This window comes from Uranotaenia lowii, chromosome 3 (genome assembly GCF_029784155.1).
Source record: "Uranotaenia lowii strain MFRU-FL chromosome 3, ASM2978415v1, whole genome shotgun sequence".
NCBI classification, from domain to species: domain Eukaryota; kingdom Metazoa; phylum Arthropoda; class Insecta; order Diptera; family Culicidae; genus Uranotaenia; species Uranotaenia lowii.
In genome coordinates this window covers 11986925-12002304 of record NC_073693.1, presented here as the reverse complement: position 1 = coordinate 12002304, position 15380 = coordinate 11986925, and the positions used below count along the sequence as shown (strand labels likewise).

Here is a 15380-nt window from a genome sequence, read left to right as displayed (position 1 = left end):
AGAGTTACTGAAAATTACAAAAAATTACCAAAAACTACAAAAAATTACAAAAAATTAACAAAATTTTCCAAAAATTACAAAAGACTACAAGAGATTATTAAAAAATCACAAAAATTTACAAAAAAATCGCAAAAAAATTTAAAAAATAATGCCAAAAATTAAAAAAAATAGCAAAAAAAAAAACAGAAAATTACAAAAAAATACATAAAATCACAAAAAATTACAAAAAAAATACTTAAAAATGCAAAAAATGAGTAAAAAAACAAAAATTTCAGTCAGATTTGTTCTTTTATTGTGTCTAGTTTGTGTGACTAATGACTATCAATGCATTGTAAGATGTACAAGTTCCAGATTTCACCACGAAATTAATCAATTTGTCAATTAAGCAGTTAAGATGAAATATTTATGAGAGTAGGTTGAACAGAAAAAAAATCCTCCAATTTGTCTTCGACTGCTGCCCGATCTTTATCATTGCAAGCGCCAAATTTTCCCAACTTCAACCACACAGATGGGAAAAGTTTTCAAAACCTCGTGCTACTCGAATGGAAACTCGTGTTTCCGAGTTTTTGTTTTGGCGCCTTTTGGTTGATTCGAACAGCGAGTAAACAGCTGTCTTCCGCTTTCGAAAGGCTTTTTCCGTTTTTTTTTGCTCAACTCTATCAATTTTAACGGCCCTATCTGCAGTTCGTCTAAAAAGTTTTGCTGTTTTTGCTCCACGCTAGCAAGAAAAGTGCAAACTTGTTTCCTCTACGCCCGTGTTTTGTTGAGTGTCTGCTCATAAAACTTGATGTCTATGCTCAAGAACTGTGAGAACGAGGGACAACATAACTCAATGTTGTGGAAATAACTTGAGAAAACTGCAACAGTCTGTTCGAGACTTTAAAAGAAAATTTCCATCAAGTTTTCAAAGCAAAATAAGTCCTAAGACTTCCTTTGCTTATTCACAACAGTTAGTTTTTAAAGAAAAATAGCTTAATATTTCAGCTCAATTTTTCACCAGAATTTTTCCGGAAAATTGAAATTCATAAATAGGAGCTCTCGTGTTACATGAATGAATGCAACCGTCGCTCATTGAACGATGCTAATTACGAAATACTCGAAACTTACCTGAAAAACATCAGAATGACGAGCAGATTGCCGCACAGCCCAAACACCATCATCAGGAAGTAGACGAGCCCGAGCATGTAGTGGGCTCCCGGGGAGGGTGGGGCAAACTGCAACCAGAAGGGGTTGATCCGCTCCTGGTAGGCTTCCTCGATTGGTGGCCCACTGTACCCGGACAGGGCGATGTATTTGCTGAATGGACGAAACAAGACAACATCAACAGCGTTAGGAGGCTAGAGTTCATTGCTTTTCTTTTTAAGAATTTTGGGATGATGAATTTTGTGAAAAGGGTCGATTTTCGTAGCCCAACTTTGCTACTGAGCTGTCATTAGCATTTGGATAGGATCTCCTCATTTCGCACAGACGAAGACGAACGATAGAATTCAATTAACAGCCAGTTGAGAGATAACTAATCCTATCACTTTGACTACTTTTGCAGACTGCAAGAAAGCCTTGGTAAACTAATTTAAGTTGGACGGATCAGTAAAGAATTCATACCACTAAGGAATGGTTTTGTGGTCATAATGATTGTATTCTTATCCGGCTATCGGAGTTTTTATGTTATAATTTAGAAAACATCTTCCTTGCTTGAATCGCACCATTTGATCTTAAGTTTAAACATTTTAGTTATATATCGATTTTCAAAGTTCAAAAGAATTTCAAACTGTTTTTGAATTTTAGAAACTCTACAAATTGACGAATATTTTTGATTGAAATGAATAATAAGATTAGATTCGATAAACAAACAACAAGAGAACATTTAAAGGTACATGAAATTAACTAACATGACATTAAATAAATTTATTTGGATTTTGCCTTCAAATGCAGTTTCAGAACGGGGTTTTTTTTTCTGCAACACGAATGACGTGACACGCGGAATTTCACTACTTCCTCCTTACCCAACGAAATGCGCTAGGCATTAAACGATAATTCGGATGAGCACCGACGACCGATTCCAGCTTATCTGAGCTAAACAAACAAGCATAAAAAAGTTATTGGAGTCAGCATAACGATGTAGCATATCACAAGTCTTGTCACGTAACTCGCAGAATAAGCCCCACACATTTTACAATACATTTTAAGACACAATCATCTGGAATTTATCGGGAAATATTCTTAAGATCTCATACAAGTTTTTGCAAGAATTCCATTAAAATCTTTTGGAAATATTTGGGAATAGTTTTGCCCCTGATTATATGCACCGTAAACATCTATTCGAATTTGGAAGTGAATGACGAAAAATGACGAAAACCTTTATTCCTTTCAGTTTACGGTTAGATGTTTTTTCGATGTAGAATATCAACTTAACTTGATATTCTCTTAAAAAGATCGATTTAACTAATCCTAAGCGTACATCTTCGAAGATTTGACTAGTACTTTACTAATGCCAAATCCGGGAAAGGATAACTATCTTTGTCCTAAACAAGGTTCGATCTGATGGCTATTGGCGTCGTAGAAGGTTTGATCTCTATGCACTTTGTGTACGTCGTTAGCCTTATCAAAAATTTTTTTTTGAGAAAATCGTCCATTTGTATCGAAAACTAAATAGCATTGATTAACAATTAAAAATTCAATCGCAATTTAAAGACATTTCTTATAACAAAATTGCAATTAGTAACATTTCGGGTAACAGTCACAAATTTTTTTAATTTAATTTATTTATTATAAATCAACGGATCACATATTGATCCAAATGAAAAACTATAATTTAAGACAATGTACATACAAGCGGTGATCTACGTTAAACTTAAAACTCTAAGAATTCCAGCTAAATGTTTATCAGGGAGCTCGAAACCAAATCATAAACTTCAGGATTAGTTCAGGATTAGTGCAGGATAGTTGAATTAATTTGTTTTTTGATCAAACCACAGTCAAAAATGTATCTCAATCATATCCTTCATCCCAAACTTCCAACAAAAATAATTTTACAGGGATGCAGAGGTAACCTCGGTCTTTAAGCATAATATCTTTCATCTTTTCCTATAATTTCCAATCTATCAATTGACTAATAGGACATTGACCGATTTCAGCATTTTTTCAAACACTTACATAAGTTCTCGCTTCAACGCGAGAACGGCATAGTTGGCTGATCGAGGAATTGTTGAATCGGCTATACTTAAACTTTAAAATTGGCATCTTTCAGTTAGGTTATTTTAGTATTTAATAAAACCTCATGCATACAAATACAACTATATGTCCGTGAAAGTTGAAAGGTTGCAGTTTCTTTTGTTTATATTTTTGTTTTTGTATGTTTGCAACTTTTAGAGATATTAAACAATGAAAACATGCCCTTTTTGAAAGAAATCTCCCAAAAATTACCATTAAACTTCAAAATAGTGACTCAACACCTTCAATGAAGTGGTGTAGTTTTACAATTTTCACAACTCTCTCAAACAAAGTTTGTCTCAAAACTTGCTTCGAAAAAAAGTTAAACGAATTTTTCGCTTTTTGAGGTTGGTTTTTCAAAAAATGTCTATAAACATGTTGTTTCAAAAGATAGATCTTTAACGCCTTCAACAAAGTTTCTTCAAATTAGATGATCTACAACTTTTCTGAAGACGTCATAGTGGTAGAATGATAAATACAAAAAAAAAAAAAATAGAAAAATTATCTCACTTATAGGTGAATGTCACTGAACTGACCTTCGAAACCGAAAACAGCATTGAACACATCTAATTTCAAATGACAGTTCGAGGGTTTCGGAAATGAGTTCGAATGTTGTGAGAAGTGAGAAAAGTAGTTAGGCGCGTTAGGCGGGAAACTGTGGACCGAAAACAGAAGAGTAAAACAAACACAATACGGTTCGACTGAAATTATTGTTGTTGATGATAGAAAACAAAAGCGTTATTCATAGTGGTTATTGTGAAATTGTTAACTTGTGCTAAACTCAGGTGCTAAGGTAGGCCTATAGTTGGAATATCCAATCTTGTATTAAAATCTAACTTGAAATTACTTAAATCTAGGCATCTGCAACTAATTCAAGGCACGGAAGGTGCAAATTGAGAATCTGCTCAGGAAGTCTAGCACAGGTACGCTTTACGCTTAGTATGTTAAGTGATATTCTAACGTTTACCTACTTTAATTTTGGCTACAATACCACACAAGTTCGCGGTTTTGAATTTGTAATAGTGCGATAGTATCGAATATAGACACTATAATTTCATATAGTCTGGCAAAGAGAATGACGGGAGCCAATCGAGCATTCTATGATAATGTTCAAGCTCTGTGCAGGCTGTGTTTAGGAATGTGTTGATCAAAAGTCGATCACGCTTCCTATACAGAGTAGTCTGTTGTACGGCAAAGGCGTACCACCACACTTTCATGATTTCCAATAAAAAATGCCCTAGACTTACAGTTTCAACACCTATCCAAACTTTATCCTACGAAGCTCATCTGATGCTTGCCTATCCGCCTATTCTTCATGCCTTTACAAATTCTTCTACCTAGCGTTTCATCTCGCCGCACGTGTCAATGAAAATATTAAATTAATGAAATACCTTTAGTTATTGTTACTAAAAAGCCAAGAAAGCTTTGTGAATCACAATACTTCCACCATGATTTTCCAATATTTAGAAATTTTTCTCGATTGGCTCCCGCGAATGACAGTTCGATTGGCTCCCGTCATTCTCTTTGCCAGACTATATGAAATTATAGTGTCTATAGTATCGAACTGGAGCAGAGGTGGGAAATTAGTAGAGAAACGTTTAATTCAATTTCTAACCTAAGATAATTAAAGGCGTAGGTGAATAGCGGAGGCCTATTACTGAAAATCGAGAAAGAAGCAAACGTATAGAGAGTTCACTAAACGTAAGATTGAGAATTGTAAAGATTATTCCTATATTTTATCAATGTTGAAATCGTAGGAATTTAAAACGTGTCCCGGTAGAGCTTTGAACGAATAAAAGGGAACGTTACGAATTTGGAAATCGAGCTTTCATTGTCACCAAGATCTGGAAGTAACAATTTACAGATCAGGAAAAAAATTACAATAAAATATGCGCATTTTAAAATGATGAAACATTGTAGAACATAACATAAAGCTATTTTGACAATTAGGCCTTCAAAAAGCCGATTATCACGTACATTACGTTTATCGAGTTTTAAACCACTGTGCAGCGCAGCGATCATGGGATTCGAAATGCGTTTAATTCAATAACATTCCGATCATAAGTAAAAAACATCAAGAAGTTTACGAAGTTATTAATTTTGAAAATTTTAAATGTTGCATTTCGAGATGACTGATTTAAGGTGGATGTGAGCAGTTAATTAAGCTAAGCTAGGGATACCATGCGTACTCTTTTAAGAGTACAGGAACTCTTTTTCAGACAACAAATTGGTGTACTCTTCTTTTGTGAAATTTTTCGAAATGTACTTTTATTTAGTTTAATGGCATTTGAACAAAATTAAACGAACATATTTTTTCCAGTTTATGAAATTTGTGTTCCACATCTTATACAAGGATTGTACAAGAAATAAAACAACTTTCTTAAATATTCTGATTTTATATTTCAGTCGTAGTAAACAGTGAGCGCGATAAACGCCCTTGAGTATGCAATAAAGCCCCAAACAGTAATCTACATGCACAATATCAACTTGCCCGAGCGCCTCGTACACAAATAAAAAGCGCACAAATCTAAAATAATGTTTGTTGAAAGGAAAATTGTGCATCTTCGAAAACTCCCTCCCCTCCCCTTTTCTACTTCCTCAGACTTTTCGGGTTTCAATACTTAAAGAATATTTTAAAAGAAAATTTTAAATGTTCATGTTGTTCTAAGAACATGAAGATATATTAATTTATATGTAAAACTCCTTTATTAACTATGTAGCAGTTTATGAAAGCTATTTAGGTATTTAATAACGGTTCACAGATTTCTCGGTTTTATCCGGGGTTGTCCAGATATTTAATACAAAAAATTGGAAAAAGTCTGTTCTGGCCCGGTTGCGTCGATTTCATTCAAAAAAAAATTCAGGGTTTGCCCGGATATTACCTGGATTTTTTCAGGTTGTAGGATTAAAAAGCCCGAGCTGAAAAAAATCTGACAACCTTACATTAAAATTCCCGGTTTCTAACAGTGTAACGTTTCTGCTTAAATTTTCGGTAAAAAAAAATCTCAATGTACTATTTCTGGCGTTGGAGGATAAGCTAGGCTATGCCAACAAAATTTCAATAAGTAAATCAATGAAAATTTTTGATTCATATAGATATAGCCTCAAGTCGTTTTTTGGCATGGGAAAATCCCATTTGTATGTTTGAGCAACGTGATGTGACAGATAACTATAATTTGTCCAAAAATTATTTATTTTATTCTTATGATAGTTATCCTTCAAAAGTGGCATTCGTTTTCATAACTGACATGACCCAAAAAAATCGACAGCTTCGGGTATTCGAATTCAGCTATCAATAAAAACATTGTAATAAGTGATTTAGAAAATTGTACTTAGTATAATAAATAAAAAAAATAAGAGTCTGCCTCTAAGCAGTTCTGTATCAATACTATTGATACTTTTCTGATTGTTTTGTAAATTTTTCTGAATTTAAAAATTTGGCAAGATTTTCAAATATTAAAAATTTTGTTATTTATTTTAAAAATTACTTTCTTTATTGTTAATTATTTTTAAATTTGTATTAAATCTGAAAAAAAAATTAAAATTTATTGCACATTAATCCTCAAATTTGAGATATTTAAAAAATTAAAAAAAAAAGAATTAAAAATATTGGAAGTTTTTCAATTTTGGAAACTTTGCAACTATTGAAAGTTTTGAAAAATTTTAAAATACTGTAAATTTAGAAAATTAAGAATACATTTGTTAGTTTTGAAATTCTCAAAATAAAATATTAGTGTGACTTCAATTTGTCGGCCTAAGCGGTGAAAAGTGATGTCCTTTTTAGTAGGGACATCTAAAGATTATGAAATTTTTATAGGTGGATAGAAGGTTAGAAGAAAATGAAAGATGTTGAAAATGAGCGGGTAGAATTTTATTTAGAAGCATATCATCACATATCATCTTTTTGTTCGTCCGCACTGCAAGTTTTCCCTTGTGGGGCGGACCACGCTTGGCCTACTAATGTGTGGGGGTAGATGCAACTATATCTGTATCTACCGCTTCATACTAGTAGGCCCGTGAGGATCAAAAAATTGATATGTGATGATATGCTTCTAAATAAAATTCTACCCGCTCATTTTCAACATCTTTCATTTTCTTCTAATCTTCTATCCACCTATAAAAATTTCATAATCTTTAGATGTCCCTACTAAAAAGGACATCACTTTTTACCGCTAAGGCCGACAAATTAAAGTAGCATACAGGGCTGATGGGATTTTTTTTTTTTTTTTTTTTTTTTTGTTTCGATTATAGTCGTTTTACCATTTTTATGGCATTCGCGACTTTATCAACGTTACAGTTGGCGGATAGTTATTGAAAAACTTATCCGGTACAACTGTGTTCGATGTTTGCTCTTGGGCTCGAACTCCAGGGGCTGATGGGATGAATCATCCAACAAGATGAAAATCCCTGAAAAAAAAAGTAGCATACAAACATTACGGTGGTTAATCTCTTCATTAAAAATAAAATATCAGTTTAATTTTTTTTCAAATTTTGAAAATTTCAAACGTTTTCCGAATCACGACAATTTCCAAAATTCAAGGTTTTACGAAATCGCAAAATTTAAAAAATTGGAATTTAAAAAAAAACTGAAATAGCACGGAAATTTTGGAAATTTTATAAATTTGAAAAATGTTGTAAATCTAGAAAATTTTGGAAACTTCTAAATTTTAAAATTTTGGAAATGAAAAAAAACTTTCAAAATCAAGAATAATTGCAATTTTATGCAAAATTATTTCTTTTTGAATATTTATAAATTTTGAAAATGTTAATATTTTTGATATTCTGTTAATTTTTGAAATTTTTTATTATGATTTGAATTTTGAGAAATTTTCAAAATTTCAAATATCAAAATTATTTCTAAATTTAAGAAGTTTCAAAAAATTATCAAATTTTGATTATGTTGATTGTTTTAGAATTTTAAATTTTTTGGATATATTGAAAGTTTTGAAATTTTTGGATATTCAAAAATTTTAAAAATGCTCTTGATTTAGAAAAAAATGAATAGCTATTTATTAGGTTTGCAATTTTGTTATGCATATTTTTATGTTTTTCGAAAATTTCAATTATTTTAAATTTTGGAAATAAAGGATATTCAAAATATTTTGAAAATATGAAATGCAGAGCTAATCATGAAAAGTTTTTAAAATGGATTTATTTAATGAGCTATATAGGTAAAACTTTATATTTTTTGAGAAATGATATTTAGGAGGCCCGTGAGGAACGAAGAGATGAAATGTCAAATGATAAGATGAGAGATGAAAATGAAATTTTTTCAAATTAAAATTACCCTTTCGCTCATTTTCAACATCTTTTATCTTATCCTAGTCTTCTATCCGTGTATAATCTTTATTTTCTAAAATATTGTTTCTCAAAGAATATAAAATTCCACCGATAGAGTCGGTTTTTTTTGAAAATATCATATTTTGAAAATATTTAAAAGTTTGAAAATTTTAAAAATTTTGGTAAATATGGAATTTAGAAAATTTTTAAAATTTAAAATGTTAAGAAATTTTAAAATTTTAAGTGTTTGATAATTTTGGAAATTTGTAAATTAAATAATTTTGAAAATTTAGTTTTTTTTTAAGTTTGTTCATTTTTTTTACAAATTAAGGATGTTTTCAAAATTTTGAAATTTTTTTTAGGAATGTTGAAGTTTTTGAAATTTTTAACATTTTAAACATTTTTAAATGTTAACTGTTTGCATCTTTTAAAATTTTGTATTTTTTTTTTCAATTTTGAAACTTTTTGTTAATTGAGTATTGATAGTCTCATCGCCATGAGCATAAGTTAGGGGCCGTTCACATACCACGTGGACAACTTAGGGGGAGGGGGGGTGTATGGAAATGTCCACGCTTGTCCACGGAGAGGGGGGTAGGGGTTTTCGTCATGTCCACGTGGACATACTGACTTTCAAGATATTTTTTAAAGGTGAATAAATATTAAGATGTTTAAATAAAAATCTTAAAATGGCATACCTTTCCAGTTTATGTTTAAACAATAAGTAGCTACTTGAAAGCAAGTAATAAATATAATAATTAAGAAATTTAAATTTTTGAATTATTTTTTTATCAGGAAATTCTTATTTGGTTTTTCAAAATCAGCCATTTCTATAACAAAAAGGCAAAAAGTGGTGTTTCTAACTATCAAATTACAGGTATTTAAAATTAAAACTTTTTCAAATTTGTCCACGTGGACATCCGGGGAGGGGGGTAGGGGTTTGCCAAATGTCCACGCTAGTCCACGGAGGGGGAGGAGGGGGTCAAAAATCTCATTTTTCTGTCCACGTGGTATCTGAACGGCCCCTTACATGAAGTTTGGAGCGAGTTGCTATTTTTTTTTTTAATATGCCAATTTGAGAACACCTCTTAGAAATTCATCGGTTCTCGATTTATAATCAATAATTTTGCAATATCACCAAATCTCGACGATTTATGCATTTTTAAGTCATTTTACATCATAATTTTTAAGCTTTTTGAAGTGTTTAAAAACTATGTTTCTGGGGCTTTTAAGCACCCTCAAATCAAGTTCGATTTACTTTCAACACACATCAGATATTCCGACCAATAATTCAATATATGGTTATTATATTTTAATGGTCATTTTTTTTTAATTCAACATAGCCATTGGTTGCTACTTCAATATGCATTGTGCAATAGAGTGTGCCGGATTGTAACTTTTCTCTAATTTCAGAACGACTGTAGTCTCAATTTTTTTTTCAAAAGGAAGGCAGGCAGATTTTTAAAATGAGATTAAGCTACCCGATTTTTGATTTTTTAATTATGTTCCTTTCGAAAAACGCTTAAATTGATTCAGAGATTGTCACTTTTTTGGGTTTTCTTGAAAATTTCGTTCTTACGAAATACTAATGGAATTAAATCACTTGGAGCGTATTGGAAAATTCTCTGGCTGCATCTTTCCTCAAGACGGCTAAGCGATAGGAGTTGGGAAAAAAAAGTTATAACGTCCTAAACAGGGCATATTTTTTTTTTTTTGAGTAACACTTTCAGATTTTCTGACCTTTTTTTCAGAAATAATATTTTGACAAGAAAATTATTGATTTAAGTCTCTGAAATGTTCTGATGACCTGATCGACATCAAGTTTGTTATTATTTGTAGAACAAAAAATTAGGGTTGCCAGAAATTTAGTTTCACCAGATGCCATGGTTTTGCCAAAATTGTACTTAAATTGGATTGAGCAGTAAAACTACACCTCTCGCATAACAGTCCCAGTATATATTTTCGTTATTTTTAAAGTTTTGGTAGACAAAACTATAATACACATGTGACTGCTAAGCGAGTAGATTCAATAAAGAGACTCTCGTCAATTCCTGGATAACAGTCTTATAATGAATTCCATAACATGGATCCTTCTAACGCACCACAACTTTGACCCATCGAATAAAAAACTGGGGCTTCTTTGAAGCAGGCACCCAAGAAGCATTTCAAAGAGATCAACCCTTACAAGAAATCTGTACATACACAGCTTCAGCCTGATGTTGCGCAGAATATTATGAGAGGAATGGGACGTAATTAACAATTGTACGGGCATTAGAGGGTTCCAAATGACCCGACTTTAAAAAAAGTTATGCACTGCAGACCTTGAATCATATGCCTAGTACAAGACATCATGCCAAATTTGGGCCAGATCAGATCACGGGAAGGGGTCGCTTAACGCGCCTGAAGTTGGTATGGAATTTCAAGGCATTTTGTTCGGGAGAAACGTGAAAAACAGATATTCAATAATAATTTTAGTGCCCTTCGGTCGATTTCTTTTGAACACGGCTTTTCTTAAAGCCCAGGTATAACAAATATTTCATCCCAGTAATGAATTTCGATAAGAGTTTAGATAAAGAAGTTATTAAGCTTCGAAAACGGGATAACTTCTTTAAGGGTGGTTCATCTATGATAATAAGGCGGCAATATATTCGACCGCCCCGACTCATTCACATTGATGAATAAAACCATTAAAAAAGTTAGTTCGTTTTTGAATTCTAATAACATTTTTCGGTTATTTTAACATTGTAATTACAACTTAACAATTTTTCAAAAAAAAAAAGGTTTAGATAGAACAAAATAAGAATATTTTCGTTTCAATTCAATTTCCATCGGAAAATTGTCATATACATACCTTATGGCTGTTATTTCGAAATTTTCTGATTGAGCTAAATGAAAAAAAATTGTTTCCAATTACTCTCAATAACATATGTATATCCAGATAAATCGGCGGTTGTTATTGTGGTTGTCAACTCTTAATTGACCTTTTGTTTTTCGTTAAACTAACGTAATGTTTACATTGTACTCATCCATTTTTCGTTTCTCATTGTCTTTCCCATTCCCTGAATACATTCAATTTTATTATTTACGACAAGTCTTGTGATGGCATACTGAACGCCATTCAGCTCGACTCCTACCAGATACCTGAATGGTGGAACTTTAAACACCTCAAGCAGAGAAAAACCCTCACGGAAAGTTCAGCCAATTCGCATCGATATAGATAGGTCCCTACATCCAGCTGATAGCCATGTTCCTATCGGATATCCTGAAGCGATATGCCCCGTATACGACAAAGTCAATCAATGCCGGTGGATAAATAAAATAGAGGAGGAAAACATCATTCCGAGCACTGATCCGCACTGAAATGCCGCGTCGTCCGTGCGTTGCAATCGGACATGATGAAGTTTTTCAACCGTTCGGGCAAATTGCAGTCTGCAACTGTGCAAATGTGATTCCAAAAAATTTATCATAACGATAGTTTCTCCCAAGAGAGACGGGAAAAAACGAGCTGGAACAGTAAGGGAGAATGAGGATACTTGATCCCTGGGGATACTTGATTCCTTAGCTATATCTCGAAACTGGAATGTTTTACAAAGATCAAATGTTCTAGAAAAATGTGCCAAAATGAGCAAAATAACAATGCCTGTAGTTTAAATTTTTTTAACAAAATAATTGTTTGAGTAATTGAACATTGTTTGAAAAATTTCACAAAATGTAACTTGAAGATCTTTTTTCATCACTTTAAAATGTTCCTTACATGGGAAAACTATGAAAAAAATATTTTTTCCAATGTATCAATCGTTCGAGCGTAAAATGAACTTCATAATGCCATATTTTCAAAGCAATGGAAAACTTGCAACTTTTTTCAGAAAAAGTTTTCTAACATGTTGATTATGGGTACAATTGATCCCCTAGAGTTGGGTACAATTGATCCCCCTTTTAAACGGCATATTCTTCTTCTGAATTGATCGTTATGATTGCTGATTACGAAATTACTAATATGTATCCGAAAACTAATATTTATCAAACAATTGTCTGAAGAAAAGAGCGAAAATAATTAATTTTCTCTTAATAATAAAAAATAGCGCCTTTAAGTATGCAATGTTATTAGCGTTGAGACAAAGTTATAGAATTTTCTTCTTATGTCTGCTATAAATTGTGAAATGAGAACAAACTTGACCAAAATAGTCAATTAACATTCTATCATGGGGTTTTGTTTGATTCTTATACAAGGATTAGGGCTTCCTGAATAAAAGATCAAGTCCCCTTCAATAGGGGATCAAGTCTCCCCTAACTTCAGAAAAATCGCAATTTTTTTACTCCCACGAAAATGCTTCTAGTTCATCAACGTATTCAAGTGTCGTTCTAATTTTTGGAGTATAGAAACTTGAAGTTACAAGCTGTCAGAAAATGTCAAAGACGGCGAGTTGCTAAATTTTTCCAAAAAGATATGGTGAAAATAAGAAAAGGGGATCAAGTATCCCCACTCTCCCCTATCTATTTGTGTTTTTTTTACTTGAAAAGATATGGCACCGTCAAGTGGGAAATAAAATGCTTTAACGTAAACAGTCCTCCCGGGCCATCCCATGAACGATGCGAAGCATGCTTAAAAGTTTAAGTATAGTTTATGCATTCGTCTTCAACTAAGGAATCTTTTGAGAACAAAATCCTCAAGATAAACATCTACTCCGTAAAAACTTTCAAGTCAGGAGAGTTTTACAGCATTTTTCTTATTAGCTGTGGAACTAAAAATATTGACCAACAAGGAAATTGGTTTTTGCGATGTTCCTCTTATTTCCGGGAAGGTGTGAAATGGAACCGAAACCACCAAGTTGTGCTAGGATACTTTTGTGGTTCCAATGATGGTAAGACGTAAGGTAATGACATTTCTTTCCCCTTAAAAAAAGCTTGCTTACTTAGTCGTTAAGACTGGTGATTCCAGTGCAAATGTAATGCAACACTAAAGTAAAGGTAAGTGAAAATGCAGCACCGGGGAATTGTCCCGGAAGCAAACATGTGGCTTTGACGGATTTTATTTTGCTTCATCCGGTAGCTGCTTTCTCGGTGCAAAGGGTGAAGTAAAGAAGCAAAACGAAAAATTCACCAAAGTAATAACGACAGCATTGCGGAATCCAGTCCGTTGCTGCTGCTAAGCATTACTGGGAAAAAAGGGGAAGATTAGTTTTCCATTTACAATTAATAGAAGTGTTAGTGAAGAATTGTTGGAATTTATTATTATTACAGGGTACTTAATGTCCAACATCTATTTACTATATAAAATTGTCTTGAGTGTTTCAAATAGGGCTTTTGCTACACACACATACAAGAGGTCAGTTGGGCACATATTAGAGGTTTTTATATGCGAAAAAAGCAAAATTCCACCAAAATGTTGGTTTTCCATTAAATGAATGCTAAATTTCTCTCAAAAACATTCAAAAAGTATATTTCGAATTGTGGGACGCAGATATTTCAGATTACTTAAATGCAGTTGTCTATATTGCTATTACACATTATTCATACGTTGCCATTTGATAGCCCCTCGTCAGTCGACATAAATTTCGTCAGTGCGTTTAACCGACATGAGTCAAGCGAGTCGGGCCATAACCTTCATCGACAACGCCAGCGCGAGAAACGCGTATCACACCAGTCGGTCGAGTGCAAAGTGTTCCGTTTCCCATGCACCAGGATACCAGCGCAAACCGAAACTAGCTTTTCCCTCTGAGCAGAACCCACACGAATCATTTGCTAACAAGTGGAAACGATTCTGTGAGTATTTTATTAGATATCTGTGCGGAACCAAGCAAATGAAAAACAAGCAAACCATCATTGTAAAGCACATTAAACGGTTCCCCCAGATTTTTTGTTCAAGTATTTGGGTTTATTATATAAAATTTAAAATCCAGGAAGATAAAGTTAAGAGTTTTCGTCACGAAATTGATTTAGAAACTTGAGCAATATTTGTCCTGCTTCCACTTAAAACGCTCGTATCCTGTATAAAGTCTTCATTTTCGTTAAAAAAAAAACCTCACCAAAAATCACAAACAAGTCAAAAAATGTTCCAGCTTTTGAAAAATGTGTCGTATATAAGAAACTTTTCAATAGTTTCCATAAATTCTTCAAAAAATATCTTTCTTTCGTCGATTTGTATTCATTTCACATGGGGCTGTCACATTTGTTTGCCCAACGGCTTACTAATACTAATGCACTGTGCAAATGCCCTATTGAGAAGCATTGCTGGCATGCATTATTGTTTATATGATTTGGTTGGAGAAAGAAAAATTTACTGCTTTAATTTTTTGGCTCTGAATGTAGTCAAGCATGGCTCAGTGAAAATGATTGATTTCCGGAACATTGCCCAGGGTCGAGGCATCGCGAGAGGATAGTAACCATGGCACAGCATACTGATTAGTGGAAATATTTGGGTACGTACTTCTCAACAAAACATGTTTTCAATGCACGTGGAGGCGATATGAAGCCTAGATGTGGTTTTTTTTCTCCTAGATTCCTAGCATATTTCGTCGCGATTCGACCAGACCGAACTGAACGCCATATTCTTGATTTCGAGAAAATCGAGTTCAAAATCAAAAGCCTCGAGTTAAAAGTCAAAATTTGAGGTTCTGGGAAATCGAATGTCATGGTCCAAAAATTGAGAGTCTAGTGTTGAAGTTCACTACACACCAAAAAATTTATAAAATTACACGAGACAGAAACGCTTGAAGACCTAATAATGTTTCGCCCTAATTAGGAATTGATTTAATTTCACATAATTTTCAATCTAAACTTAACAAACACCCAAGCTTACGGGCCATAATTTTCGAAAGACTTAACTGTATCATGATCTAATTCCATAAAGATGTAATTTTCAATCGTATTGAACATAAACTTATAAAAGGGAC

General features: G+C 33.0%; 1 protein-coding gene across 3 annotated transcripts in view; it reads right to left on the bottom strand.

The window, feature by feature from the left end:
• Positions 1–15380, bottom strand: part of LOC129750963 (opsin, ultraviolet-sensitive) — a 422334-nt gene that overhangs the window by 98984 nt on the left and 307970 nt on the right. For all 3 annotated transcript variants that reach the window (XM_055746185.1, XM_055746187.1, XM_055746186.1), the window contains exon 5: positions 1108–1296. In XM_055746185.1, coding sequence (XP_055602160.1) covers positions 1108–1296 — 189 coding nt within the window. The remainder of the gene's footprint in view (positions 1–1107; positions 1297–15380) is intronic.